Source organism: Oncorhynchus tshawytscha, unplaced genomic scaffold (genome assembly GCF_018296145.1).
Source record: "Oncorhynchus tshawytscha isolate Ot180627B unplaced genomic scaffold, Otsh_v2.0 Un_contig_8142_pilon_pilon, whole genome shotgun sequence".
Taxonomy (NCBI): Eukaryota; Metazoa; Chordata; class Actinopteri; order Salmoniformes; family Salmonidae; genus Oncorhynchus; species Oncorhynchus tshawytscha.
Genome location: NW_024609817.1, coordinates 765,001 through 790,184, shown reverse-complemented (window position 1 = coordinate 790,184; position 25,184 = coordinate 765,001). Strand labels below are relative to the sequence as shown.

The 25,184-nt window shown below is 44.0% G+C and overlaps 1 protein-coding gene across 1 annotated transcript in view; it reads right to left on the bottom strand.

Moving 5' to 3' along the window:
• adamtsl3 (ADAMTS-like 3) overlaps window positions 1–25,184 on the bottom strand; it is a gene marked incomplete at its 3' end in the record, with an annotated part of 209,578 nt that overhangs the window by 43,149 nt on the left and 141,245 nt on the right. Inside the window, 9 exon segments of the mRNA XM_042318865.1 lie at window positions 2,700–2,832; window positions 4,340–4,635; window positions 11,647–11,731; window positions 12,912–13,059; window positions 16,748–16,958; window positions 19,741–19,791; window positions 19,990–20,128; window positions 21,223–21,334; window positions 22,510–22,667. Of these exon segments, the coding sequence (XP_042174799.1) occupies window positions 2,700–2,832; window positions 4,340–4,635; window positions 11,647–11,731; window positions 12,912–13,059; window positions 16,748–16,958; window positions 19,741–19,791; window positions 19,990–20,128; window positions 21,223–21,334; window positions 22,510–22,667 (1,333 nt within the window).

Below are 25,184 nucleotides of genomic sequence, written 5' to 3'. Positions count from 1 at the left end.
GCACTGCAGTAGAGAGAGTCAGCAGTTTTAGGTTCCTCCATGTCCACCTCACCAAAGACTTGACATGGACCAACAACACCACCGCTCTTGTCAAGAGGGCACAACAGGATCTTTACTTCTCAAGGCAGATGAAGAAATTCAGCGTGCCACCCCGGATCCTCTCCAAATACTACCACTGCACCACCGAGAGCATCCTGACCGGTTACCTCACAGCCTGGTATGGGAATGGCTCTGTCTACGACTGCAAGGCCCTCCAGCAGGTGGTGAAGATGGCCCAGTACATCACTGGGGTGTGTTCCCACCCATCCAGGACATCTACTTGAAATGGTGCCTGAGGAAGACAGTTTCTATCTACAGGTATGGTGAACACTTGAACTGGACTGACCACTTTTTGCACCTTTGCACTTACATCACAATTGCTGCTAACAGACTTGTATTTACTAATGCTAATACTGCACAATTTGAACACTTGTCCCCCAATCCCCCCCTTCCCCAATGCATGTGTAAATATTGTACTAGAATATGTGCCTTCCTGTATTATACTTATGCTAAAATGCTTATTTCTATTCCACTGAGCCATTTACTTTGTTTGTAGTCTTATATTTTATTATTGGTTATTGTTGTTGCAATGTCGAGAAGCAACCTGAAAGTTTGCATTTCATTGTGGATCCTGTTCATACAACTAATAAAACTTAAAACTTGAAAAACACACACACACACAAACAGGGGTATGCTAATGAGCGTGTATCTTTGCATGACAACAGAAGATGGTTCCTGGCAGTATCGATAATTAGTCAAACATAGAATGTAAATGAGTTGTTGTGATTAGAGGTCGACCGATTAGTCAGAACGGTTGATTAATTGTGGCCGATTAATCAGAATGGCCGATTAATCGGAGTGGCCGATTAATTTGGCCCGTTTCAAGTTTTCATAACAATCGGAAATCGTTATTTTTCGATGCCGATTTTGCAGTTTTTAAATATTTTTTACACCTTTATTTAATCTTTATTTAACTAGACAAGTCAGTTAAGAACACAGTGTTATTTACAATGACGGCCTAGAAACGGTGGGTTATAACTGCCTTGTTCAGGGGCAGAACGACAGATTTTTACCTTGTCAGCTCTGGGATTCAATCTTGCAACCTTACAGTTAACTAGTCCAAAGCACTAACCACCTGCCTCTCATTGCACTCCACGAGGAGCCTGCCTGTTACGCGAATGCAGTAGAAACCAAGGTAAGTTGCTAGCTAGCATTTAAACTTATCTTATAAAAAACAATCAATCAATCAATCATAATCACTAGTTAACTACACATGATTGATGATATTATTAGTTTATCTAGCGTGTCCTGCATTGTATATAATCGATGCAACGCTGGGGGATGATTTAACAAAAGCACATTTGTGAAAAAAGCACAATCGTTGCACGACTGTACCTAGCCATAAACACAATGCCTTTCTTAAAATCAATACACTGAAGTATAGATTTTTTAAACCTGCATATTTAGCAAAAAGAAATCCAGGTTAGCAGGCAATATTAACCAGGTGAAATTTTGTCACTTCTCTTGCGTTCATTGCACGCAGAGTCAAGGTATATGCAACAGTGTGGGCCGCCTGGATCATTGCGAACTAATTTGCCAGAATTTTACGTAATTATGACATAACATTGAAGATTGTACAATGTAACACGAATATTTAGACTTAGGGATGCCACCTGTTAGATAAAATACCGAACGGTTCCGTATTTCACTGAAATAATAAACTTTTTGTTTTCAAAATGATAGTTTCCGGATTCGACCATATTAATGACCAAAGGCTCGTATTTCTATGTGTTATTATGTTATAATTAAGTCTACGATTTGATATTTGACAGAGCAGGCTCGTAAGCATTCCTTCAAACAGCACTTTTGTGCATTTTGCCAGCAGCTCTTCGCAAGCACAGTGCTGTTTATGACTTCAAGCCTATCAGCCTAATGGCTGGTGCAACCAATGTGAAATGACTAGCTAGTTAGCGGGGTGCACGCTAATAGCGTTTCAAACGTCACTCGCTCTGAGACTTGGAGTAGTTATTCCCCTTGTCGATGTGTTCCTGGTTTGAGCCCAGGTAGCGGCGAGGAGAGGGACGGAAGCTATACTGTTACACTGGCAATACTAAAGTGCCTATAAGAACATCCAAGAGTCAAAAGGTATATGAAATACAAATGGTATAGAGAGAAATAGTCCTATAAAAACTATATGAACTACAACCTAAAACCTCTTACCTTGGAATATTGAAGGTCTCATGTTAAAAGGAACCACCAACTTTCATATGTTCTCATGTTCTGAGCAAGGAACTCAAACGTTAGCTTTTTTACATGGCACATATTGCACTTTTACTTCTCCAACACTTTGTTTTTGCATTATTTAAACCAAATCGAACCTGTTTCATTATTTATTTGAGGCTAAATGTATTTTTATTGATGTATTATATTAAGTTAAAATAAATGTTCATTCAGTATTGTTGTAATTGTCATTATTACAAATAAATAAATGTTAAAAACGGCCAATTAATAGGTATCAGATTTTTTTGGGCCCTCCAATAATCGGTATCGGTATCGGCGTTGAAAAATCATAATCGGTCGACCTCTAGTTGTGATTGGCCTGAACTTCAATCCAGCCAGCCAGTCAGCAGAGGATTGCCTAATGTGTGTTAGATTCTCACCTTGGGGGACACGGCTCGGGGTTGCAGATGCGGCCCATGACTGGAGGGCGGCTAGAGGGGTCACAGAGAGAATCGTCAACCTCCTCTCCTCCTCTCTCCCGGCTCACACACCTGACCACTGCTGTCTGTCTCCCTGGGGGAGAGGGGGAACAGAGTTAGAGAGAGAGAGGAGGAGGGGGGGCAGGCTGAGAGAGAGAGGGGGTGGGTGGTTTAGGTGGAGAATGACAAGGTGGAGAGCAAGGAGACCAAAAACAGAGAACAACAGAGAGGGGAGCTGAGAGAGGGCGAGTTGAGAGAGGGAGAGCTGAGAGAGGGCGAGCTGAGAGGGAGAGCTGAGAGAGGGAGAGCTGAGAGAGGGCGAGCTGAGAGAGGGCGAGGGCTGAGAGAGGGAGAGCTGAGAGAGGGGAGCTGAGAGAGGGAGTCTGAGAGAGGGAGGAGAGAGCTGAGAGAGGGAGAGCTGAGAGAGGGGGCTGAACTGAGAGAGGGCGAGCTGAAGAGGGAGAGCTGAGAGAGGGAGAGCTGAGAGAGGGAGAGCTGAGAGAGGGAGAGCTGAGAGAGGGAGCTGAGAGAGGGAGAGCTGAGAGAGGGAGCTGAGAGAGGGAGAGCTGAGAGAGGGAGAGCTGAGAGAGGGAGAGCTGAGAGAGGGAGAGCTGAGAGAGGGAGAGCTGAGAGAGGGAGAGCTGAGAGAGGGAGAGTTGAGAGAGGGAGAGCTGAGAGAGGGAGAGCTGAGAGTGAGATAGTGGGGTTAAAGAAACAAAGAGGTCACACATGGACACTGAGATAGAAACAAAGCATCTACTGCAGGGGTTTGACTACTTGTTCTTCTTCTAAATGAATAACATTTTTGTTTTGGGGGAAACTAACTCAATATACTTTAAAATGACTGAAACCAAATCCAAACTGTGTAGAAATGATAATGGACCTATATTCAAACAGTTTCTTGACTGTTCAAATCAAATCAAATCATGTTTAGCTCGCTAATAATCACTAGACAGTCAGGGAGCGCTGAAAATTCCCTGATGGATAGAGGACTATGTTTTGCAAAATTTTATGGCAAGGAAATATAAGCAATTTTCACTGTGGTCTTCCGAACTCCATTAAAGAACAAATGTGGCCCCCGGGGGGAAATGAGTTCGACACCCCTGACCTCCTGTATATGACTATGAGAATCCCATCCTGTATAAAATAAATATGAAACTTTAATAAGAAAGCCATCTCACAGGGTAATAGTGAAGGAGTTATTTGAGTAATTACCAGATTTATCATGTAGACAAGGATGTTGCATGTTTGTGCTTCTACACCTGCATTGCTTGCTGTTTGGGGTTTTAGGCTGGGTTTCTGTACAGCACTTTGAGATATCAGCTGATGTACGAAGGGCTATATAAATAAATTTGATTTGATAATGCTAGAGTACAACCTTTTTTAGTAGTGTTTGGAATTTAGGATTATACCTAGGGTAATGTTTAGGATAATGTTTGTTTAAATGTTTGGGAATATGTTTTGTATGACCTTTTGGGATAATGTGGCAGTATTATTTCAGATAATGTTTGGGAAAATATGTTTGGTATGATGGTTGGGATAACAATGTTACAATGTTAGGTACAACGTTTAGGTTTCGTTGAAGCACCGGTGCAGCTCACCTGTAGCACAGGAGGCCGAGCAGCCACTAAAGCCCCTGTAGTCCCAGTGGTGGGGCTCCTCACCCTGGGTGTGAGGGCCTTGAGGATCCTGGAGGTCAGGAGAGAAGCCTGGGCCTAGAGTACAGGCTCCCCCATCGCAGGGCCTCTCCAGCTGGGGCCGCTCTTCACCGCACTCCTCCTCGGGCAGGTCTACCTCCGTCTGGGTGAAGGAGAGGAGGACACGACACTTCAGCTCCCGTGTCTGTTTGCCGAGCCCACAGGTGACGCTGCAGGGAGACCACGACCCTGGGATTAACCTGGAGAGTACACACAGAGAGGAAGACTCAGCGAATGGAGTTAGGCAACACTGAGATGAACACGGATGAAAATGTATATGTCAGTTTTTGACCGTCAAAAGTAAAAATGCATCTCTACTTTTTTCATAAGAATTAAGTCGTTTCATACAACAATTTTAAAAAACTGACATTTATATGTTTTTTTTTCCAAAAGAACCTTCAAAGAACCTCCTGTATACAGTGCCTTTGGAAAGTATTCAGACCCCTTGACTTATTCCACATTTTGTTAGGTTACAGACATCTAAAATGTATTAAATCGTTATCTTCCCTCATCAATCTACACATAATACCCTATAATGACCAAGCAAAAACAGGTTTGTAGAAATTTTTGCTAATTTATAAAAATAAAAACAGGAATATCACATTTACATAAGTATTCAGACCCTTTACTCAGTACTTTGTTGAAGATCCTTAGACAGCAATTAAAGCCTCACATCTTCTTGGGTGACGCTACAAGCTTGGCACTGGCACACCTGGATTTGGGGGGTTTCCCATTCTTCTCTGCAGATCCTCTCAACCTCTGTCAGGCAGGATGGGGGGGGGCGTTGCTGCACAACTATTTTCAGGTCTCTCCAGAGATCTTCGATTAGGTTCAAGTCCGGGCTCTAACTGGGCCACTCAAGGACATTCCCGAGACTTGTCCCGAAGCAACTCCTGCGTTGTCTTGGCTGTGTGCTGAGGGTCGTTGTCCTGTTGGAAGGCGAACCTTCACCTTATTCTGAGGTCCTGAGCGCTCTGGAGCAGGTGTTCATCAAGGATCTCTCTGTACTTGGCTCTGTTAATCTTTGCCTCAATCCTGACTAGTCTCCCAGTCCCTGCCGCTGAAAAACACCCACACAGCATGATGCTGCCACCACCATGCTTCCTCCATACATGACGCTTGGCATTCAGGCCAAAGAGAATCTTGGTTTCATCAGACCAGAGAATCTTGTTTCTCATGGTCTGAGAGTTTTTAGTTGCCTTTAGGCAAACTCCAAGTGGGTTGTCATGTGCCTTTTACTGAGGAGTGGCTTCCGTCGGGCCACTCTACCATAAAGGCCTGATTGGTGGAGTACTGCAGAGATGTTTGTCCTTCTGGAAGGTTCTCCCATCTCCACAGAGTAACTCTAGAGCTCTGTCAGTGTGACCATCGGGTTCTTGGTCACCTCCCTGACCAAGGCCCTTCTCCCCGATTGCTCAGTTTGGCCGGGAGGCCAGCTGTAGGAAGAATGATGGAGGCCTCTGTGTCCTTGGGGACCTTCAATGCTGCAGAAATGTTTTGTTAACCTTCCACAGATCTGTGCCCCGACACAATCCTGTCTCAGAGCTCTACCGACACTTCCTTCCACCTCATAGCTTGGTTTTTGCACTGACATGCACTGTCAACTGTGGGACCTTATATAGACAGGTGTGTGCCTTTCCAAATCTTGTCCAATTCATTTAATTTACCACAGGTGGACTCCAATCAAGTTGTAGAAACATCTCAAGGATGATCAATGAAAACAGGATGCACCTGAGCAACATTTTGAGTCTTATAGCAAAGGGTCTGAATACTTGTAAATAAGGTATTTCTGTTTTGTTTTATTTGTAATACATGTACAAACATTTCTAAATACCTGTTTTCACTTTGTCATTATGGGGTATTGTGTGTAGATTGCTGAGGATTTTTTTTATGTAATCCATTTTTGAATGAGGCTGTAATGTAACAAAATGCAGAAAAATGAAAGGTGTCTGAATACTTTCCAAAGGCACCATATGGTTCTAACTAGAACCCTCTATGAAGGATTCTACCAATAACCATTTTATAATCTAAAGGTTCTTCCTAGAACCGTCTGTGAAGGGTTCTAAATCAAATCAAATGTATTTATATAGCCCTTCTTACATCAGCTGATATCTCAATGTGCTGTACAGAAACCCAGCTTAAAACCCCAAACAGCAAGCAATGAAGGTGTAGAAGTTCTCTACCGAGAACCTTTTTATCTTTGGGGGGGTTCTTCCTATAACCCTGAATGAACAGTTGCACTAACTTATTAGACTTTAAAATGTAATTAGTTTTGACAATACATTGCATGTATCATAAGGCCTTTATGTGAGGGCCTAGTTATACCCTAACACAGCGGTGTTAGGAACATCCTGGTTTACAGGCCACATCAGGCCTGCAAGTCACATTAAACTGGCATTATATTAGAATCCAGCCAGAGTTAGGATATCCTGCAACCTGCATTTAGAATGAATGCCAGGGTTGGGAAGATTGAATACTGAGACTAACTCAATCATCTAAACTGGAACAACCATCTCAGTAACAACGGGTGCAATAAATCCAATTACTAACATATTGGATTCATTTAGAAAACGGTATGTTATTTATTTTTGTGTAGCATAAAAGGAATCAACCAAGCAATGCACATGCAAAAACATAGATATTACAGTAAAACAAACAATTCCGAAAATCTCGCTGCAATAGAGCATGCTGGGAAATAGTATATATGGTTCTATGTAGAACACTTCTTGCCTTCCAAAGAATCATCAACAAACCATTTGCCTTACAAAGAACCCTTGTCTTCCAAAAAGGGTTATTTTGATCAAACCAGTTCTTGGTAGAACCATAACCCTCCGGAAAAAAACTTTTGGAACTATTTTTTCTAAGACTTCATGCCATTTGGAATGCAGACTAACACTGAATGACAGACACTTTCTGGCTCAGCCAACCTAACACAGACCGACTGATGTCCTAAACTGTACTCTGACATACATTTTGGATACATAGTATATTTCAGTGAAAGAACAATCTTTTACATTTGTAGTGTGTTGTATCTATACTCAGCGGGGAGGGAGGTAGAGAGGTGGGAAAAGAGAAGGAGAGACAGAAAGAGAAAGAAAGAGAGAGCATGAAGAACGAAAAAAATACAATTTCTTCATAAACAAAATAAATAAATGTTTGAAGTGACAGAAATCAGATCGTGACAATATCCATGTCTTGTATTTTTCTGCTGCTTATAAAAGTAATGTCATTCCAGTGGGTTTGTGAAAGTAGTTACATTTGTCCAATCGTCCCCCAAAGCCAGATGAGAAAGTCAACACACACACACCCTGGTCCCGCTGTCTAAACATTCTTCTAGCGCTTGGGATTCCGTTTTATGGGACCTGCTATTCCCTCACAGCCGTAGTGTGTCATGTTTGGACCGGTGTGTTGTGTGTGTGTGTGTGTGTGTGTGTGTGTGTGTGTGTGTGTGTGTGTGTGTGTGTGTGTGTGTGTGTGTGTGTGTGTGTGTGTGTGCATGTCTGTCACGTTTAGACCGTGTCATTAAGAAAGATCATGATGATGTCAGAATGTAAATGAAAATGGAGAAAACAGACTCTTCTATGTACGGGGTGAATGACTGATGTAAAGTGCTTTACTTCCAAAGACGTCGGGAACTAATGAGGGTGAATGAGGTGGTGGGGAAGCTGTGTGTATGTGTATTTATGTGTGTGTGTGTGTATGTATCTGTGTGTGTGTGTGTGTGTGTGTGTGTGTGTGTGTGTGTGTATGTGTTAATGTGTATCTCTGCGTGTGTGTGTGTGCGCATGTCAAATCATATCAAATTTTATTTGTCACATACACATGGTTAGCAGATGTTAATGCAAGTGTAGCGAAATGCTTGTGCTTCTAGTTCCGACAATGCAGTAATAACCAACGAGTAATCTAACCTAACAATTCCACAACTACTACCTTATACACACAAGTGTAAAGGGATAAAGAATAGGTACATAAAGATATATTAATGAGTAATGGTACAGAACGGCATAGGCAAGATGCAGTAGATGGTATCGAGGGTATGTAAACATTATATTAAGTGGCATTGTTTAAAGTGGCTAGTGATAACATTTTTACATCAATTCCCATTATTAAAGTGGCTGGAGTTGAGTCAGCATGTTGGCAGCAGCCACTCAATGTTAGTGGTGGCTGTTTAACAGTCTGATGGCCTTGAGATAGAAGCTGTTTTTCAGTCTCTCAGTCCCTGCATTGATGCACCTAGTTTGCCCCCCGGTGATGCGTTGTGCAGACCTCACCACCCTCTGGAGAGCCTTACGGTTGTGTGTCTCGAGCTTGCCGTACCAGGCGGTGATGTAGCCCAACAGGATGCTCTCAATTGTGCATCTGTAAAAGTTTGTGAGTGCTTTTGGTGACAAGCCGAATTTCTTCAGCCTCCTGGGGTTGAAGAGACGCTGCTGCGCCTTCTTCACCACGCTGTCTGTGTGAGTGGACCAATTCAGTTTGTCCGTGATGTGAAAGCCAAGGAACTTAAAACTTACTACCCTCTCCACTACTGTCCCGTCGATGTGGATAGGTGGGTGCTCCCTCTGCTGTTTCCTGAAGTCCACGATCATCTCCTTTGTTTTGTTGACGTTGAGTGTGAGGTTATTTTTCTGACACCACACTCCGAGGACCCTCACCTTCTCCCTGTAGGCCGTCTCGTCATTGTTGGTAATCAAGCCTACCACTGTAGTATTGTCCGCAAACTTGATGATTGAGTTTGAGGTGTGCATGGCCACTCAGTCGTGGGTGAACAGGGAGTACAGGAGAGGGCTCAGAATGCACCCTTGTGGGGCCCCAGTGTTGAGGATCAGCGGGGAGGAGATGTTGTTGCCTACCCTCACCACCTGGGGGCGGCCCGTCAGGAAGTCCAGTACCCATTTGCACAGGGCGGGGTCGAGACCCAGGGTCTTGAGCTTAATGACGGGTTTGGAGGGTACTATGGTGTTAAATGCTGAGCTGTAGTCGATGAACAGCATTCTTACATAGGTATTCCTCTTGTCCAGATGGGTTAGGGCAGTGTGCAGTGTGGTTGCGATTGCGGCGTCTGTGGACCTATTGGGGCATGTGTATTAGTGTGTGTGTGTGTGTGTGTGTGTGTGTGTGTGTGTGTGTGTGTGTGTGTGTGTCTGCAAGGGGTGTGGGAGATGTCTGTGAGTGTGTGTAAGAGAGTGTGTGTGGGTGTGTGAGCCTCTAGACCTGACAGATCCCAGGGTGTGTGTGTCAGTACTAACAGGACCACAGCAGCAGGCCATAATCACATGCTCATCACCAACAGAGGAAGGAGAGGAAACCCACCAGGACATTAGCACAGACCTGTGGATAAGCTCTGGCGGTATGTGTGTATATGTGTGAGTTATCAGGCCCGTGATAAGGGCCTGTGTTGGAGACATCCGGACCGCCATGCTCAGTGACTCAGCCTCAACACACCCACGCATGCACACACACACCACCGGAATCCTGGAGTGTTCTCCTATATATAGCAACATGAGTAACTGTGCGGAAAAGGAACGTCTAAAAGGGAAGTCTGTCTCTGATAGGGGTTAGGCACTACAGCAGTAATACGAGACAAGTTATCAAAGGAAACAAGTCAATCTGGCAACCCTTTGCTCAGACTATACTGAGGGTTGCCAGATCTGCTGTGTTCCTGATAAGTTGTTCAACTACTGCTGGGTCTCTCTCTCCTGTGAACTCTTAACCTTTTACTGCAGTGGGCTAAATCAAGGTCACACAGTGTTTCTTGGTAGTCTTATACAATTCTACTTTGAAAAAAAAGGTATACACCTCACACACATGGTTATGGGACCAAAAAAATAAGACACCTGTACCATGTCAGATATAGATTTGAAATGTGTTAAATGTTGAGTTTGCATCCCAATATTACACTTTAAATGCATTACAGACGACTGAAATATAACAAAACTGTTTGACATAGAAACACTGTATTTTATGTGTTTAAAAAAATATATGTTTAATAATTATGAAATTACAAATACCAGTCCACCCATGAGGCCACTAGAGGGTGCTTTCGTAATTTCACTGCAGGAAAGGGTCACACACATTTACTCCATATACTGTTTAATGAACCACTGTAATAGATGCCTTCGGTAGACCACAGCCGACCGCGGCGGAGGAGGTATGCACGCACACATGTGTATGTCTGCTTCTTCATGTGTGTGTTTATATGTGTGTGTGTGCCTGCCTGCATGCACTGTAAGTGTGTGTGTGTGTATATTAGAGTGTGAATACATGTGTGTGTGTGTGTGTGTGTGTGTGTGTGTGTGTGTGTGTGTGTGTGTGTGTGTGTGTGTGTGTGTGTGTGTGTGTGTGTGTGTGTGTGTGTGTGTGTGTGTGTGTGTGTCTGATGCTGGGGACTGCACTTACTTTCCTCTGGCAGTGGCCAGGGTTGTGTCTTTACTAGGGGGCCTGTATTGGACTGTGATTGGCCCAGTGGGCTCTAACCTGATTGGCCCATTCGTGGGGGCTAACTTTACAAAGATGCACTACTTTTGACAAGAGCCCCTAGGCTTATCTATGGTCAAAAGTAGTGCACTAGGAAAAAGAGTGCCCTTTGGAACACAGTTCTAGCAGCTCTAATAATATAGCTCTATGGGAGTTCAGAATGTTCTAGAAACATAGAAAGAGAGAGACAAAAAGAAAGAGAGAGAGACAGAGAGAGAGAGAGAGAGAGAGAAACAGGAGCCAATGGCAGAAGTAGACTTCCATCCAGGTTCTCTTGCTGTGTGTGTTTGTCTATGTGTGTGTGTTTGTCTATGTGCATGTGTGTTTGTGTGTGTATGTGTGTGATCTTGTGTCTGTGTGCGTGTGTGAGTCTGTGTGTTATTGCATCTGTTTGTGTGCATGTGTGTTTGTGTGTATATGTGTGTGATCTTGTGTCTGTGTGCGTGTGTGAGTCTGTGTGTTATTGCATCTGTTTGTGTGCATGTGTGTTTGTGTGTGTATGTGTGTGATCTTGTGTCTGTGTGCGTGTGTGAGTCTGTGTGTTATTGCATCTGTTTGTGTGCATGTGTGTTTGTGTGTGTATGTGTGTGATCTTGTGTCTGTGTGTGTGTGTGAGTCTGTGTGTTATTGCATCTGTTTGTGTGCATGTGTGTTTGTGTGTGTATGTATATGATCTTGTGTCTGTGTGCGTGTGCGCATGCAGTGTGGACTTGAGTGTGTGTATCTCTACTCACGTTGGTTCCTCTGTAGCGCTGCGTTGTTCTTCCAGCTCCTGGGCTTGTTTTAACCAGGGTAGCTTGGCCTCCACAGGAACTGACTCTAGACCAGATATTAAACACACATAGTTAGTCAGCTGCCTTACACTGGGCACAGTAACTGACTCCAGATCAGGGAAAGAGAGTTTTAGGCCACGTTCCCATGGGTTGGCCTAGGATAACACTGCAATGTGTGAAACATCTCTCTCTCTCTGGTTTTACTATCCTTGTGGGGACATTTTGCCAGCCCGCAAGGGAAAATACTATTTTAGGCTTAGGAATTAGGTTTAGGGTTACAGTTAGTTAGGGTTTGGGTTAAGATTAGGGTTAGGTTAAAGGGTTACGGTTAGCGGTTAGGTGAAAATAGGATTTTGAATGGGAATCAATTGTTTGGTCCCCACAAGGACATGCGTGCGCGCGCGCGTGTGTGTGTGTGTGTGTGTGTGTAAGAGGGACTGTGTGCATGGGTGTGCAAGGCCCTGACTGACCCTGACTGACCCCAGCATGAAAACGCCCAAACCAATCACCATACTACTAAATCAGAAGAGTTGATTTACAATACTTCTCTTCCTCTCAACCAAATGATCATCCTTACTATTTCACTGGGAGGCTTTTAAAAAACAAATATTTCCCTCTCAAGTAGCTCATATTTTCACCCTCCATTTACTCCAGATGTCTACCACGATGCCAGTTTTGACTCTTTGCCAACATTACTGAAGCCTGGAGTTCTAGAGCCAAACCCACATCACTCTGCACACACACATACACACCCCAGTGGTCTTTAGTCTCCAGTCCCTCAGCCATATCTAGCTGTGATAATGAAGCCCTATGACTTAGTTAATTGTCTGCTGCGTAAATATTTGCTTGCCAGATTGAGTTTTACTCCTGACTGTATGTAGACGGAGGAGGCTGACAGTATTAGATGTATGTAGACAGGGGAGGCTGACAGTATAAGATGTATGTAGACAGGGGAGGCTGACAGTATTAGATGTATGTAGACAGGGGAGGCTGACAGTACTAGTTGTATGTAGACAGGGGAGGCTGACAGTACTAGTTGTATGTAGACAGGGGATGCTGACAGTACTAGTTGTATGTAGACAGGGGATGCTGACAGTATTAGCTGTATGTAGACAGGGGATGCTGACAGTATTAGCTGTATGTAGACAGGGGAGGCTGACAGTACTAGTTGTATGTAGACAGGGACACACACACACACATAAACACAGACACAGTGGATACCGTACCTCTGGGTTTGTGGCATGCGACAGGTACCAGGCAGTCTTCTTTGATATGTGGTTTGAGGGATGTGTTACAGCCACCAGTGTGCTGTCCCCTGTGGTCGATACACAGGACCACTCTGTAACGCAACCCACGGCCACACGTCACTGTGCACTGCAAAACACACACACACACACACAATAACCAACCACCAGTTTATATAAACGTAATACTGACTTTATATAAATTGTATATGTTATATGCACATAAGCTCCTGTTCTTACCACATACAGCCAGTTCATATAGGCTTCATAGCCAGTTCATATAGGCTTCATAGCCAGTTCATATAGGCTTCATAGCCAGTTCATATAGGCTTCATAGCCAGTTCATATAGGCTTCATAGCCAGTTCATATAGGCTTCATAGCCAGTTCATATAGGCTTCATAGCCAGTTCATATAGGCTTCATAGCCAGTTCATATAGGCTTCATAGCCAGTTTACAGAGACTTGTAGCCAATTAACAGAGGCAGTGGCTTCAAGTTCTTCTGTGTGCACATCACTGAGGACCACTGAGGACACCGACATCATGATGAAGAAGGCGCCTCTACAACCTCAGGCGGCTGAATAAATTTGACGTGGCCCCTAACATGCTGACCAGACTGGACACGTAACGTACGTGAGCGTCGCAAAATAAATGTAGAAATCCATGTTATTCAATTATTGCACCCACACTGCTCGCGCTCGCCAACGATTTTCTGCGATGCCAAGAGGTAAAAATAGAACTCCTTTCTATTTCTGACGCAGATCGTCAGCGCTGCAAGTCCTGCCTCTCCCATCTCCTCATTGGTTTATAGAAGCAGGTACCCACGTGCCATCTCCTCATTGGTTATACCCATGTGAGTGATTGAAAGACGAACTGGTTTGCCGGTTGTCGTGGTAATACTATGAAAGTGTAGATGCCATCACCATATAAGTTCAAAGATGTAAAAGCCTGGAAGGATGAGAGATGACTAGAAACGATTCGGTTGGCCGTTCTATATGTGGATTAATTGTCGGAGTAGATGACCTTGTGCATTTCAGGTAAAATGACAACTCAATGTATGTATCCCAGGACAATTTAGCTAGCAACAGCAAGCTAGCTAAATAGGACAAATTAGCTAGCAAGTGCAAGCTAACTAGCTAAATTGCCATACATGTACAGTGCCTTGCGAAAGTATTCGGCCCCCTTGAACTTTGCGACCTTTTGCCACATTTCAGGCTTCAAACATAAATATATATAACTGTATTTTTTTGTGAAGAATCAACAACAAGTGGGACACAATCATGAAGTGGAACAACATTTATTGGATATTTCAAACTTTTTTAACAAAACTGGAAAAAAACACCTCTAGTGGTGTGGGAGCTGTGCTTTGGCAAAGTGGGTGGGGTTATATCCTTCCTGTTTGGCCCTGTCTGGGGGTGTCCTCGGATGGGGCCACAGTGTCTCCTGACCCCTCCTGTCTCAGCCTCCAGTATTTATGCTGCAGTAGTTAATGTGTCGGGGGGCTAGGGTCAGTTTGTTATATCTGGAGTACCTCTCCTGTCCTATTCGGTGTCCTGTGTGAATCTAAGTGTGCGTTCTCTAATTCTCTCTTTCTCTCTCTCTCTCTCTCTCTCTCTCTCGGAGGACCTGAGCCCTAGGACCATGCCCCAGGACTACCTGACATTATGACTCCTTGCTGTCCCCAGTCCACCTGGCCGTGCTGCTGCTCCACTTTCAACTGTTCTGCCTTATTGTTATTCGACCATGCTGGTTATTTATGAACATTTGAACATATTGGCCATGTTCTGTTATAATCTCCACCCGGCACAGCCAGAAGAGGACTGGCCACCCCACATAGCCTGGTTCCTCTCTAGGTTTCTTCCAAGGTTTTGGCCTTTCTAGGGAGTTTTTCCTAGCCACCGTGCTTCTACACCTGCATTGCTTGCTGTTTGGGGTTTTAGGCTGGGTTTCTGTACAGCACTTTGAGATATCAGCTGATGTATGAAGGGCTATATAAATAAATTTGATTTGATTTGATTAAGGACCCAATCCACCTGAGCCAAGGATGGCTACCATCTGACTGACGGAGTCAGCACAGGTGCATCAGAGCTAAGACCAAGAGACTAAAAACCAGCTTCTATCACCAGACCATCAGACTGTTGAACAGCATCTATCACCAGACCATCAGACTGTTGAACAGCTTCTATCACCAGACCATCAGACTGTTGAAACGCTTCTATCACCAGACCATCAGACTGTTGAACAGCTTCTATCACCAGACCATCAGACTGTTGAAACAGCTTCTATCACCAGACCATCAGACTGTTGAACAGCTTCTATCACCAGACCATCAGACTGTTGAACAGCTTCTATCACCAGACCATCAGACTGTAGAACAGCTTCTATCACCAGACCATCAGACTGTTGAACAGCTTCTATCACCAGACCATCAGACTGTTGAACAGCTTCTATCACCAGACCATCAGACTGTTGAACAGCTTCTATCACCAGACCATCAGACTGTTGAACAGCTTCTATCACCAGACCATCAGACTGTTGAACAGCTTCTATCACCAGACCATCAGACTGTTGAACAGCTTCTATCACCAGACCATCAGACTGTTGAACAGCTTCTATCACCAGACCATCAGACTGTTGAACAGCTTCTATCACCAGACCATCAGACTGTTGAACAGCTTCTATCACCAGACCATCAGACTGTTGAACAGCTTCTATCACCAGACCATCAGACTGTTGAACAGCTTCTATCACCAGACCATCAGACTGTTGAACAGCTTCTATCACCAGACCATCAGACTGTTGAACAGCTTCTATCACCAGACCATCAGACTGTTGAACAGCTTCTATCACCAGACCATCAGACTGTTGAACAGCTTCTATCACCAGACCATCAGACTGTTGAACAGCTTCTATCACCAGACCATCAGACTGTTGAACAGCTTCTATCACCAGACCATCAGACTGTTGAACAGCTTCTATCACCAGACAGACTGTTGAACATCAGACCATCAGACTTGAACAGCTTCTATTACCAGACCATCAGACTGTTGAACAGCTTCTATTACCAGACCATCAGACTGTTGAACAGCTTCTATCACCAGACCATCAGACTGTTGAACAGCTTCTATCACCAGACCATCAGACTGTTGAACAGCTTCTATCACCAGACCATCAGACTGTTGAACAGCTTCTATCACCAGACCATCAGACTGTTGAACAGCTTCTATCACCAGACCATCAGACTGTTGAACAGCTTCTATCACCAGACCATCAGACTGTTGAACAGCTTCTATCACCAGACCATCAGATCATCGGACACACCCACACACACCTCATACTCGCAAACACACAGACATACACACACACTCATACTCAGACACACACAGCCAACACTGCTGTCTTATGCTATAGAGACATTGAAACACTGGTAAATACTGTAAATAGTGTATCATATTATTTATATTACTGTACACTGAATTTGAGCTACCCTGTTAATAGACACTTCATCTTTATTTATATACTGGATTTTTGATAGAGATTACTCTAAAATATCTACTGCTATACATATACATAGAATTATTAGCTGATCTTGTGTAAATGATCCTGGTTTACATACGTATAGATTGCATTTGATTACTGCTGCAGTGCTATTTGGGTAATTATTATAATAATATTTTTTAAACATTTTAATTGTTTGACATTTTACTGCATTGTTAGAAGCTAGTAACATAAGCATTTCACTGCACCCACTATAACACCTGGTAAACTGTGAATGCAATCAATAAAAACTTTGATTAGATGTTTTCACTTGGTAGCTCACCTGAGACCACTCCATGGCAACCCACTGTGGGCAGGTGAAGCTGTTGCAGCTCTGCTGCGTGATTGGCCGAGGGGAGTGTGTGCACTTCCACTCCTCCACCTGAGTGATCTGTCCGTGGGCGTCGTCCTCAACACACACCACGCTGCGCTCCTGCAGCCCGCCGCTCTCCCCACACGACACTGAACACTCCGTCCAGGGACCCTGCTCCCACCTGGGGAAAAACAGCAATAAGATGCGTAGAACTCTTTATGATGCTTTAAACAGTGACAGAGATATTGCATACTGGACCCTGGACCCTATTCCAACTAAACTACTGAAAGAGCTGCTTCCTGTGCTTGGCCCTCCTGTGTTGAACATAATAAGCGGCTCTCTATCCACTGGATGTGTACCAAACTCACTAAAAGTGCCAGTAATAAAGCCTCTTGAAAAAGCCAAACCTTGACCCAGAAAATATTAAAAACTATCGGCCAATATCGAATCTTCCATTCCTCTCAAACATTTTAGAAAAAGCTGTTTCGCAGCAACTCACTGCCTTCCTGAAGACAAACAATGTATGCGAAATGCTTCAGTCTGGTTTTAGACCCCATCATAGCACTGAGACTGCACTTGTGAAGGTGGTAAATGACCTTTTAATGGCGTCAGACCGAGGCTCTGCATCTGTCCTCGTGCTCCTAGACCTTAGTGCTGCTTTTGATACCATCGATCACCACATTCTTTTGGAGAGATTGGAAACCCAAATTGGTCTACACAGACAAGTTCTGGCCTGGTTTAGATCTTATCTGTCGGCTGCTAGAATCCTGACTAGAACCAAAACATGTGATCATATTACTCCAGTGCTAGCCTCCCCACACTGGCTTCCTGTTAAGGCAAGGGCTGATTTCAAGGATTTACTGCTAACCTACGAAGCATTACATGGGCTTACTCCTACCTATCTTTCCGATTTGGTCCTGCCGTACATACCTACACATACGTTACGGTCACAAGACGCAGGCCTCCTAATTGTCCCTAGAATTGCTAAGCAAACAGCTGGAGGCAGGGCTTTGTCCTATAGAGCTCCAGTTTTATGTGAGAGACGCAGACTCGGTCTCAACCTTTAAGTCTTTACTGAAGACTCATCTCTTCAGTAGGTCATATGATTGAGTTTAGTCTGGCCCAGGAGTGGGAGGGTGAACAGAAAGGCTCTGGAGCAACGAACCGCCCTTGCTGTCTCTGCCTGGCCGGTTCCCCTCTTTCCACTGGGATTCTCTGCCTCAAACCCTATTACAGGGGCTGAGTCACTGGCTTACTGGTGCTCTTCCATGCCGTCCCTAGGAGGGGTGCGTCACTTGAGTAGGTTGAGTCACGGACGTGGTCTTCGTCTCTGGGTTGGCGCCCCCCCCTTTTGGTGTGCCGTGGCGGAGATCTTTGTGGGCTATACTCGGCCTTGTCTCAGGATGGTAAGTTGGTGGTTGAAGATATCCCTCTAGTGGTGTGGGGGCTGTGCTTTGGCAAAGTGGGTGGGGTTATATCCTGCCTGTTTGGCCCTGTCCGGGGGTATCATCGGATGGGGCCACAGTGTCTCCTGACCCCTCCTGTCTCAGCCTCCAGTATGCTGCAGTAGTTTATGTGTCGGGGGGCTAGGGCCAGTCTGTTATATCTGGAATATTTCTCCTGTCTTATCCGGTGTCCTGTGTGAATTTAAGTATGCTTTCTATAATTCTCTCTTTCTCTCTTTCTTTCTCTCTCTGGGGACCTGACCCCTAGGACCATGCCTCAGGACTACCTGGCATGATGACTCCTTGCTGTCCCCAGTCCACCTGGCCGTGCTGCTGCTCCAGTTTCAACTGTTCTGCCTGCGGCTATGGAACCCTGACCTGTTCACTGGGCATGCTACCTGTCCCAGACCTGCTGTTTTCAACTCTCTAGAGACAGCAGGAGCGGTAGAGATACTCTCAATGATCGGCTATGAAAAGCCAACTGACATTTACTCCTGAGGTGCTGACTTGTTGCACCCTCGACAACTACTGTGATTATTATTTGACCATGATGGTAATTTAGGAACATTTGAACATCTTGGTCATGTTCTGTTATAATCTCCACCCGGCACAGCCAGAAGAGGACTGGCCACCCCTCATAGCCTGGTTCCTCTCTAGGTTTCTTCCTATGTTTTGGCCTTTCTAGGGAGGTTTTCCTAGCCACTGTGCTTCCACACCTTCATTGCTTGCTGTTTGGGGTTTTAGGCTGGGTTTCTGTACAGCACTTTGATATATCAGCTGATGTAAGAAGGGCTATATAAATACATTTGATTTAATATGACATAGCATAGCATAGGAGAAGCTAACACAGAGCTATAACATGTTTGTGACTATCTGTGACACCTAATTCCGTGACATAGCATAGGCATAACTATGCTATGTAGGAAGAATATATATGCTCAGAAGATGTTTGACATGTCCTCTCTGTTACTGACAGTAATAATAATGTCATAGTACTACAGTATTACAGGCTCTGTGATAAACGAGTGTACTATCCAGGGGGTGTACTACAGTAGTACAGGCCCTGTGATAGACTACTGTCCTGTCCAGGGGGTGTACTACAGTAGTACAGGCCCTGTGATAGACTACTGTCCTGTCCAGGGTACTACAGTAGTACAGGCTCTGTGATAGACTAGTGTCCTGTCCAGGGGGTGTACTACAGTAGTACAGGCTCTGTGATAGACTAGTGTCCTGTCCAGGGTACTACAATAGTACAGGCCCTGTGATAAACTAGTGTCCTGTCCAGGGTACTACAGTAGTACAGCCTCTGTGATAGACTAGTGTCCTGTCCAGGGTACTACAGGGTACAGGCTCTGTGATAGACTAGTGTCCTGTCCAGGGTACTACAGGGTACAGGCCCTGTGATAGACTAGTGTCCTGTCCAGGGTACTACAATAGTACAGCCTCTGTGATAGACTAGTGTCCTGTCCAGGGTACTACAGGGTACAGGCTCTGTGATAGACTATGATGGTCACTCACCGTGGCAGAGGCTGAAAGTGGTCATAAGGCATCACCTCTATGAAGCCATCACTAGAGAAGAGAAAGAGGAAGACAACGCCATGTCACCATGACCATTCAGAGGAACCATGTTTCCTATACAGTCTTCACATGCCCAACCACGACTGGAAACAGAATAGGGTATGTCCCAAATGGCTCCCAATTCTACATGGTGCACTGTTTTTGACCAGGGCCCATAGGGCAACCATTGTGATTGGTACATGTACATGCCTCTCAGGACAGAGGTCCATGTTGCACTCCTTGAGTTTGGGGGTGGGTTTGGTGTTCTCAGGGTAGCTGTTACAGTGGTGCTCTGGTAACACCTGACTGGACCTGATGTCTGTGCACTCTGCTGAGTTCAGCTGGTAACCTGGCAATAGGCAGAAACAATCAAGGTCAGCAATGAATAGGATCGAAAGCAAACAATGGACTAACATTTGGTGGCAATGGGTTCATTTTGGGCCCTTCAAATGTTTGTTTCAATGTCTGTTTTGGGAAGAAACATGAAACGAAAGCACTAAAACACAGACACGTTGGGTCCTTCACAATCGGATGCATTGCCTCATAATACAGCAACCAAATGTAACCAAAATAAAAATTGAATGTATGAAATGGAAAACATTGGATAAACGTTTGGTTAATGCTGGGCTAACGTTTTGCTCAATCATATCTCAAGCCTCATCAACGTCTCTCCAGCTTTGACACCTATAAGAGCTGATATGGGTTCAGTCAAAAAGCTTTAACTAATAGTATGCTTCAAAAGTCTCTATAAGAGCTGATCTGGGTTCAGTCATAAAGCTTTAACTAATAGTAGGCATCAACAGTCTCTATAAGACCTGATATGGGTTCAGGCAAAGCTGTTGCTGGCAACAAGAACAGCCTCTATAAGAATGATCTGGGTTCAGTCATAATGCTTCAGCTAATAGCTGGCTTCAACAGTCTCTATAAGAGCTGAACTGGGTTCAGTCATAAATCTTCAGTGCTGGCACAGCCAATAAGCAACATAAGCAGCCGCTTAGGGCCCAACGGCTGCTAGGAACTCAGTTGGTTCCCAATTTACTATTGAGAGTTAGAATAGTAGAATACACAAGTTTCCATTTCAAAATGTGGAAGTGCATCAGAAGTTTTCCACTTGTTATGCAAGTCACTCAATTAACCCATGTCAGATAAAATGTTTTACATTGCTTAGTAAGTAAGTCTAAAAAGCTAACTAAACTTTGTAGTAATGAGTAGAATTGCATGAAATGTGTTTTAAAACTTCAATAACTACCTGAGCGCCATGGCAAAACATTTTACATTTAATTGAAATTATTTGCAATTTTTTTTCTCTCCACCACCAAGACAGCTAAAATGCTCAAATGTTTTCACCACACAGGTTTTTGATCGCTTAGGGTCCCCAAAAGGCTCGGCCTTGTTAGCTAGCAACAACAGTCTCTTTAAGAGCTGATCTGGGGTCAGTCTCACCTCCTCCACAGGTGACAGAGCAGGGGAAGAAGTCAGTCTCTCTCCACTGGTACCTGATTGGTTGATAGAACAGGAACTGGACCATCGTGTCCTTCGGAGCAGCATATTTCACCTTGCGAGAACACACACACTGTTAGACACAGACGCACACTCACACAATCACGTGCACGCACTCACACATCCATATCTAAAGATGTCTAGAGATCTAGACATGTTTAGAAAGATTATTGAGATTTAAGACTCAAACTCAGTCACTGGCCTTAGAACTCAGTGTATAAAGTCGTAAAACTCAATGTCTGAACAGACTCTGGTGCCAACATGAACCAGCCCAATCCTCATTTTCATGCAGAACATTCATCAGAAGACCGTCTCGCAATCAAGCATTTGGACCACACTCCCTTCTAGTATTCCTTTACTTAAATGAACTATTTCAACATTAATAATCACATTGAATAAACAAGGATTTGCTGACATCAGATGAAAGTAGAAGTTATTTTCTAAACTAAACATTTGTGATGTGGGTAATGTGTAGTTCATTTATGTCGCCGGCGCTGTAGGCACAATGTCATTGCGTCATTGGTTCCATGTGAAAGACAGCGGAACCCTTTTACCTTTATAGTGCACTCATTTTAAAAGTTGTGGACTAGAAAGGGAAAAGGGCGCCATTTAGCAGGCAGCCTCGGCCTACATACTAGTGTCTGCTATGGAATACACACAGGGCCTGATTTTCAGACTATGATGATCATGATGAACATAATGCTAACGATGATGATGATGATTAGGAGAGCCATGGCACGCAGTGTTTTATTGCCACAGAAATGGGAGTCGTGTCATGTTTGTGCAATGCTTTGATAACCTCAATGATATGGGAGAGAGCTTAGTAGTGTCCCAAATGGAACCCAATCCCCTGAAGTGCATGATTTAAAAGTGCACTAGGTCAAAGGTAGTGCACTACAAAGGGAATATGGTGGGATTTGGGATGCAAGCTGACTTTGTGGGTGTAATCAGCATACTTCACTAACATGCAATGTGTATGTATTGGCAAGGGCTTTCTCTACAAAATTGTCATCAATCTGTTCAGTATTCTGAAATGAGTGGATATAAAAGAATGGTCATTTACAAAAACAATATTGATATGGTTACTCAGATTACAACATCTAAGAACACAAAAAAGACTTTCAGAATCATAAGAGAAATTGAGAAATGACTCTTGGATGATGTAGGTATGCATTTCCCTCATGAATGATGTAGGTAGACGTTTCCATAAGCTCCTCTTCCTCGTGTCACCTTGATGATGTAATCGGCTCCCAGAGGTCCTTGTGTCCTGAGCGTCTGTCTGTCCGTCCCTTTCTGGTAGTCCACTGTGGTGTTGCCGATGATGTAGGAACCAGGAGAGACCAGACTGTGCTCCTCTCTATGACCCTGCAGAGACTGGGTCTCGATTACTGCAGGAGAGAGAGAGAGAGAGAGAGCGCGAGAGAGAGAGCGCGAGAGAGAGAGCGAGAGAGAGAGCGAGAGAGAGAGAGCGCGAGAGAGAGAGCGAGAGAGAGAGAGCGCGAGAGAGAGAGAGAGAGAGAGAGAGAGAGAGGGAGAAAGAGACACACAAAGACATAATGAGGTAAATCTGGATGTATAAAGTCCATCAGCAGTACTCCGCACACCAAGAACAGTTGATAACGGTGTTGATGTAGATCACAGAGAGAAATTTTAACCTTGTCTGAAAGCTGAACACAGCAGACGGTAGTTAAGCTGCTGAAGTAACGTCTAACCTTCAGCTCGGCGAGTTAACACTGTTTGCTGTGTGTGTGTGTGTGTATGCGCTCACTCTCATGATTCCCACCTATACATGAATGGACCAGTGCCCATATTCATAAAGTGTATCGGAGTAGGAGTGCTGGGATTAGTTTGTCCTTTTAGATCACAATGTATAAGATTTACAGTGGGGCAAAAAAAGTATTTAGTTAGCCACCAATTGTGCAAGTTCTCCCACTTAAAAAGATGAGAGAGGCCTGTCATTTTCATCATAGGTACACTTCAACTATGACAGACAAAATGATAATTTTTTTTCTCCAGAAATTGTAGGATTGTAGGATTTTTAATGAATTTATTTGCAAACTATGGTGGAAAATAAGTATTTGGTCAATAACAAAAGTTTATCTCAATAGTTTGTTATATACCCTTTGTTGGCAATGACAGAGGTCAAACGTTTTCTGTTAGTCTTGACAAGGTTTTCACCCACTGTTGCTGGTATTTTGGCCCATTCCTCCATGCAGATCTCCTCTAGAGCAGTGATGTTTTGGGTCTGTTGCTGGGCAACACGGACTTTCAACTCCCTCCAAAGATTTTCTATGGGGTTGAGATCTGGAGACTGGCTAGGCCACTTTAGGACCTTGAAATGCTTCTTACGAAGCCACTCCTTCGTTGCCCGGGAGGTGTGTTTGGGATCATTGTCATGCTGAAAGACCCAGCCACGTTTCATCTTCAATGCCCTTGCTGATGCAAGGAGGTTTTCACTCAAAATCTCACGATACATGGCCCCATTCATTCTTTCCTTTATCAGTCGCTTTGCAGAAAAACAGTAGGTATGGTGTTCTTTGGATGCAACTCAGCATTCTTTGTCCTCCAAACACGACGAGTTGAGTTTTACCAAAAAGTTATATTTTGGTTTCATCTGACCATATGACATTCTCCCAATCTTCTTCTGAATCATCCAAATGCTCTCTAGCAAACTTCAGACAGGCCTGGACATGTACTGGCTTAAGCAGGGGGACACGTCTGGCACTGCAGGCGTAGTGCAGGCGTCCCTGGCGGCGTAGTGTGTTACTGATGGTAGGCTTTGTTACTTTGGTCCCAGCTCTCTGCAGGTCATTCACTAGGTCCCCCCGTGTGGTTCTGGGATTTTTGCTCACCGTTCTTGTGATCATTTTGACCCCACGGGGTGAGATCTTGCGTGGAGCCCTGGATCGAGGGAGATAATCAGTGGTCTTGTATGTCTTCCATTTCCTAATAATTGCTCCCACAGTTGATTTCTTCAAACCAAGCTGCTTACATATTACAGATTCAGTCTTCCCAGCCTGGTGCAGGTCTACAATTTTGTTTCTGGTGTCCTTTGACAGGTCTTTGGTCTTGGCCATAGTGGAGTTTGGAGTGTGACTGTTTGAGGTTGTGGACAGGTGTCTTTTATACTGATAACAAGTTCAAACAGGTGCCATTAATACAGGTAACGAGTGGAGGACAGAGGATCCTCTTAAAGAAGAAGTTACAGGTCTGTGAGAGCCAGAAATCTTGCTTGTTTGTAGGTGACCAAATACTTATTTTCCACCATAATTTGCAAGTAATTTCACAAAAAATCCTACAATGTCATTTTCTGAATTTTCTTTCTCATTTTGTCTGTCATAGTTGAAGTGTACCTATGATGAAAATTACAGGCCTCTCTCATCTTTTTAAGTGGGAGAACTTGCACAATTGGTGGCTGACTAAATACTTTTTTGCCCCACTGTATATGGGCAACGAGGACCTGATCCTAGATCAGCACTCCTACTCTTAGACGCTTTATGAATATGGACCCAATACACCAAGGCTAAGATAAAGGTCACGATGCTAACAGTTTAATAGTAAAAAGATCTAACAATAGAGACTTCATCATCTCCAATGACAGTCATAAATGTGTGACTCTTTGAATGTCTATTGGCCAAACGACTGAGTGGGTGTGAGAAAATAAACAGTGAATTTGATAAGAGTAATTTCTCATAGAGACATAATCATATTCAGCTGTCCCACAGCACAGCATCGGCCGTTCTTGTCATCCCCCTCTCCCTCTCTTTATTTGTCTTTCTCTAACATATGTGTTTCTCACAAAATCTTTTATGAGGGGGAAGATTCAAACGTCTTCCCAAAACAATGTTTTACATTAGAGATGAATGGAATCACTAACATTTCAACAAACTCTCAATTCACGTTCA